General features: G+C 47.0%; 1 protein-coding gene across 1 annotated transcript in view; it reads left to right on the top strand.

Moving 5' to 3' along the window:
* The window catches only part of LOC129843501 (tribbles homolog 2-like), a 15,473-nt gene extending 9,728 nt beyond the window's left edge, over positions 1–5,745 (top strand). The window contains exon 3 of the mRNA XM_055912253.1: positions 3,488–5,745. Within this exon, the coding sequence (XP_055768228.1) occupies positions 3,488–3,962 (475 nt within the window). The 3' untranslated portion in view covers positions 3,963–5,745. The remainder of the gene's footprint in view (positions 1–3,487) is intronic.
* Positions 5,746–6,356: the final 611 nt, after the last annotated feature.

Raw genomic sequence — 6,356 nt, 5'->3', positions numbered from 1 at the left:
TCATAAGTCTTTTTTTTCATTTCACTTCACCAATTAGGACTATTTTGTGTATGTTCATTACATGAAATCCAAATAAAAATCCATTTAAATTACAGGTTGAAATGTAACAAAATAGGAAAAACGCCAACGGGGATGAATACTTTTGCAAGGCACTGAATTGCAGAATCCTTGACCTATATCTTTAATTTCACAATTGTTTCTGGTGTTACACCTAAGATGTCCTCCCCCTACATTAAGGAGCAGGTAACACTTTATTTGTCCATCTATAGATATTCTACAGACTATCAGTAATATTCCAAATAACTACACCAAAAGTATGTGGAAACCTGTTTGCCCAACATCTCATTCCAAAATCATGGGCATTAATATGGAGTTGGTCCCCCCTTTGCTGCTACAACAGCCTCCACTCTTCTGGGAAGGCTTTCCACTAGATGTTGGAACATTGCTGTTATAACAGCCTCCACTCTTCTGGGAAGGCTTTCCACTAGATGTTGGAACATTGCTGCTATAACAGCCTCCACTCTTCTGGGAAGGCTTTCCACTAGATGTTGGAACATTGCTGCTATAACAGCCTCCACTCTTCTGGGAAGGCTTTCCACTAGATGTTGGAACATTGCTGCTATAACAGCCTCCACTCTTCTGGGAAGGCTTTCCACTAGACGTTGGAACATTGCTGCTATAACAGCCTCCACTCTTCTGGGAAGGCTTTCCACTAGATGTTGGAACATTGCTGCTATAACAGCCTCCACTCTTCTGGGAAGGCTTTCCACTAGATGTTGGAACATTGCTGCTATAACAGCCTCCACTCTTCTGGGAAGGCTTTCCACTAGATGTTGGAACATTGCTTCCATTAAAACAAAAAAGCATTAGTGAGGTCGGCCACTGATGTTGGGCGATTAGGCCTGGCTTACGGTTGGCGTTCCAATTCATCCCAAAGGTGTTCGATGGGGTTGAGGGCTCTGCGCAGGCCAGTCAAGTTCTTCCACATCGATCTTGACGAACCATTTCTGTTAGGAACTCGCTTTGTGCATGAGGGCCATTGTCATGTGGAAACAGGAAAGGGCCTTCCCCAAAGTGTTGCCACAAAGTTGGAAGCACAGAATCGTCTAGAATGTCATTGTGTGCTGTAGATTTAAGATTTGCCTTCACTGGAACTAAGGGGTCTAGCCCAAACCATGAAAAACAGCCACAGACCACTATTCCTCCTCCACCAAACTTTACAGTTGGCACTATGCATTGGGGCAGGTAGTGTTCTCCTGGCATCCGCCAAACCCAGATTTGTCCGTCGGACTGGATGGTGAAGCGTGATTCATCACTCCAGAGAATACGTTTCCACTGCTCCAGTGTCTAATGGCGGCGAGCTTTACACCCCTCCAGCCGACGCTTGGCATAGCGCATTTTTTTTATTTTTTTTATTTTTTTACCGTTATTCTACCAGGTAAGTTGACTGAGAACACATTCTCATTTGCAGCAACGACCTGGGGAATAGTTACAGGGGAGAGGAGGGGGATGAATGAGCCAATTGTAAACTGGGGATTATTAGGTGACCATGATGGTTTGAGGGCCAGATTGGGAATTTTAGCCAGGACACCGGGGTTAACACCCCTACTCTTACGATAAGTGCCATGGGATCTTTAATGACCTCAGAGAGTCAGGACACCCATTTAACGTCCCATCCGAAAGACGGCACCCTACACACAGGGCAGTGTCCCCAATCACTGCCCTGGGGCATTGGGATATTTTATTAGACCAGAGGAAAGAGTGCCTCCTACTGGCCCTCCAATACCACTTCCAGCAGCATCTGGTCTCCCATCCAGGGACTGACCAGGACCAACCCTGCTTAGCTTCAGAAGCAAGCTAGCAGTGGTATGCAGGGTGGTATGCTGCATGGTGATCTTAGGCTTGTGTGCGGCTGCTCGGCCATGGAAACCCATTTCATGAAGCTCCAGACGAACAGTTATTGTACTGATGTTGCTTCCAGAAGCAGTTTGGAACTCGGTAGTGAGTATTGCAACCAAGGACAACTTTTGTAGCCTACCACTTAGCGGCTGAGTTGTTGTTGCTCCTAGATGTTTCCACTTTACAATAACAGCACTTACAGTTGACCGGTGGCAGCTCTAGCAGGGAAGATATTTGACAAACTGACTTGTTAGAAAAGTGGCATCCTATGATGGTGCCACGTTGAAAGTCACTGAGCTCTTCAGTAAGGGCCATTCTACTGCCACCTGTTACTATGGAGATTGCATGGCTGTGTGCTTGATTTTATACACCTGTCAGCAACGAGTATGGTTGAAATAGTCAACTCCACTAATTTGAAGGGGTATCAACATACTTTTGTATATATAGTATCTAGCTCTAACCCTAAACTTAACCCTTATCCTAAACTTAACCCTTAGTCTAACCGTAATCATGACATTAGCCAGCAGTTACTTATCGACAGATAGTTTGGTGATAGTATGACCATCTGTAGAGCATCTACAGATGGAAAATCCGGACTATCCAAATAAAGTGTGACTGGTGATCGTTCTGACTTCGGATCTACCGTCCAATTTCTAATAACAGAGATATGTTATATAATAACGAGATGGTGTCAAACAACGTGAGTCGTTGTCGCAACGGCAGAAAAGGCAGGTGGGAGGAAGCGAGGTCAGGTGGGAGGAAGCCAGGTCAGGTGGGAGGAAGCGAGGTCAGGTGGGAGGAAGCCAGGTCAGGTGGGAGGAAGCCAGGTCAGGTGGGAGGAAGCCAGGTCAGGTGGGAGGAAGCGAGGTCAGGTGGGAGGAAGCGAGGTCAGGTGGGAGGAAGCCAGGTCAGGTGGGAGGAAGCGAGGTCAGGTGGGAGGAAGCCAGGTCAGGTGGGAGGAAGCCAGGTCAGGTGGGAGGAAGCGAGGTCAGGTGGGAGGAAGCCAGGTCAGGTGGGAGGAAGCCAGGTCAGGTGGGAGGAAGCGAGGTCAGGTGGGAGGAAGCGAGGTCAGGTGGGAGGAAGCGAGGTCAGGTGGGAGGAAGCCAGGTCAGGTGGGAGGAAGCCAGGTCAGGTGGGAGGAAGCCAGGTCAGGTGGGAGGAAGCCAGGTCAGGTGGGAGGAAGCCAGGTCAGGTGGGAGGAAGCCAGGTCAGGTGGGAGGAAGCCAGGTCAGGTGGGAACATTCTAGCCAGTGAGAGGGCAGATACGCATGTGAACAACAGACTCCAATATAAAATAGATTTCTCAACGTTGCCGAGATGCCACGTGCATCCACTTATATCAGTACATTCGTAACAACCTAAACATTAGGGAACTTATATTCGATCAAATAAGTCTCACTTAGCAAATTAGCAAAAGCACAATATTTGTTGACCAAATCCGACACTTTCTCATAGACCTCCATACAAAAAAAATACCCTCTTGGTCTGCTTATCGCTCTATTCTTACGTGGACAGATTTTGATGTGAGTGGAGCCTCTTGCTTCGCCCTCTCTGTTAATAACCAACCCATGCTCTTTCTGTCCTACAGGAACCATGTGAAGCTGGAAGGCCTGGAGGACTGCAGGGTTCTAGAAGGAGATGACGACTCCATGTCAGACACCTACGGCTGCCCGGCCTACATCAGCCCAGAGATCCTGAACGGCTCCAGCTCCTACTCCGGGAAGCAGGCGGACGTCTGGTCCCTAGGGGTGATGCTCTACACTATGCTGGTGGGACGCTACCCTTTCCACGACCCAGACCCAGCTACCCTCTTCTCCAAGATCCGTCGGGGCCATTGCTGCCTACCCGAGGGCCTCTCTCCCCGGGCTAAGTGCCTGTTGCGATCCCTGCTGAGGAAAGAACCATGGGACAGACTGACTGCCGCCGAGGTGCTTATCCATCCGTGGTTCCACACCACTGCCGACAACGCACAGGAAACAGGGGACAGTGAACAGGAAGTGGGCTCAGTGGAACAGACAGTGCCTTCCTGTGATATGGAAGAGGAGGATGATCTGTTCTGTTGATCGATGGGATGCGTCGACGTGACTGACTCGACCCCTGGAGTGGAATCGGAACAAAACATGCTCAAATGTCACCTTCAAGAGGGTTTACATTTTATTTGGATTTGTTATTGGATAATGGTCGTATACTGTTGTGTATGTACCTCAGACACAAGTTTGTAACTCAAAGTACTGTAGTGTTTCATCTATGTGTTAGATTAAGGGAGTTGTGTGAAGCACTCAACCATAACTGTGCGTTGTGTGTGTTCACAATAAGTCATTTGGTGCTAAAAACCAGCTCACCGTCACATGATGATGTTTTACTAGAGTAGACTAAAGATACAATCTGCTGTTTAAACCGACACCCTGGCACTGCTTTGGTAAATAGCTGAGGGAACAACAGAGTAGAAACTCAGGGGCTAATAGAGGTGTGGGAAAGTGTATATTTCTACCCTGAGTAATGAACTGACATCTGACTATTTCTAGCCTGAGTACTGAAATGACATCTGACTATTTCTAGCCTGAGTCATGAACTGACTATTTCTACCCTGAGTCCTGAACTGACTATTTCTACCCTGAGTCCTGAACTGACTATTTCTACCCTGAGTCCTGAACTGACTATTTCTACCCTGAGTCCTGAACTGACTATTTCTACCCTGAGTACTGAACTGACTATTTCTACCCTGAGTCCTGAACTGACTATTTCTACCCTGAGTCCTGAACTGACTATTTCTACCCTGAGTCCTGAACTGACTATTTCTACCCTGAGTCCTGAACTGACTATTTCTACCCTGAGTCCTGAACTGACTATTTCTACCCTGAGTACTGAACTGACTATTTCTACCCTGAGTCCTGAACTGACTATTTCTACCCTGAGTCCTGAACTGACTATTTCTACCCTGAGTCCTGAACTGACTATTTCTACCCTGAGTCCTGAACTGACTATTTCTACCCTGAGTCCTGAACTGACTATTTCTACCCTGAGTCCTGAACTGACTATTTCTACCCTGAGTCCTGAACTGACTATTTCTACCCTGAGTACTGAACTGACTATTTCTACCCTGAGTACTGAACTGACTATTTCTACCCTGAGTCCTGAACTGACTATTTCTACCCTGAGTCCTGAACTGACTATTTCTACCCTGAGTACTGAACTGACTATTTCTACCCTGAGTACTGAACTGACTATTTCTACCCTAAGTACTGAACTGACAATTTCTACCCTGAGTACTGTGCTGTACTGTGATTACTGCTCTTTCTTCATTCAAATCTGAGGTTCAGTGGCTCCATCGCTATGGTTAGTCTGTCCATTTGGCAGCCTATTACCTCTGTAGGGCCCCACAGCCATATGGACCCTGGTCAACAGTAATGCATTACATAGGGAGTAGGGTTCCATTTGTGATGCAGACTAAGACAGTGATATTCCCTCTCTTTAATGCTCAGTCTGGCAGTCATTCTCCACATGACAGTGATGTTCCCTCTCTTTAATGTTCAGTCTAGCAGTCATTCTCTTCTCGTCTATTGTGGCCCATTTAGTGTTTCCTCAATGACTTTTGGCCAAATTAATCTACAATCAACTATTGTTTTTTTTGGGCAAGACTTTTCATTATCTGTTGTTTTGTTTGATCTTCTGAAAAGCTGTTTGACGTAGGGTGAACCACGTATTCATTCAAGACTTTAACTGACACGCGTGGACATTGTTTATAGTGCACTGTGAATGAAGTATTTGTGACACATTCTCAAGGCTTAACCACATAGGTTAAAGAGAAAATATGATTCATTGTAAAAACATGTAAATATGTATGTGGAGAAATGTTATAAAATATATATTTTATATTCAGATTCTGTTGTTTATTGTGTATTTGTCCACTCACACACTACCGCTCACACACTTGTTGGATGCCTAGAGTTTGTTCGTCACGGGAGCCATCTCCTGCCTCTCCTCCCCCATCTGATGGCGGAGTCGATGGAGCACAGCAAGAGAATCATGACAATCAACGATGGTCGCATGTCACGAGTCGTGGAAGACGAAGACAGCGGCCTCCCATAAAGCAGTCTACACTCCCAACAAGAGGCCCGGAGGGGATACAAACAACTAATAGTTTCACCATCCTGGAGCCTGATCTTCCTTCAGCGATGGGGGTACTTGTGTCTGGAGCCTGATCTTCCTTCAGCGATGGGGGTACCTGTGTCTGGAGCCTGATCTTCCTGCACCTTCAGCGATGGGGGTACCTGTGTCTGGAGCCTGATCTTCCTCACCTTCAGCGATGGGGGTACCTGTGTCTGGAGCCTGGTCTTCCTGGACCTTCAGCGATGGGGGTACCTGTGTCTGGAGCCTGGTCTTCCTGCACCTTCAGCGATGGGGGTACTTGTGTCTGGAGCCTGATCTTCCTTCAGCGATGGGGGTACTTGTGTCTG

The sequence above is a fragment of the Salvelinus fontinalis genome, unplaced genomic scaffold (genome assembly GCF_029448725.1).
Source record: "Salvelinus fontinalis isolate EN_2023a unplaced genomic scaffold, ASM2944872v1 scaffold_0145, whole genome shotgun sequence".
NCBI classification, from domain to species: domain Eukaryota; kingdom Metazoa; phylum Chordata; class Actinopteri; order Salmoniformes; family Salmonidae; genus Salvelinus; species Salvelinus fontinalis.
Note: the sequence above shows the minus strand (reverse complement) of the source record. Positions and strands in the feature narration are given on the sequence as shown.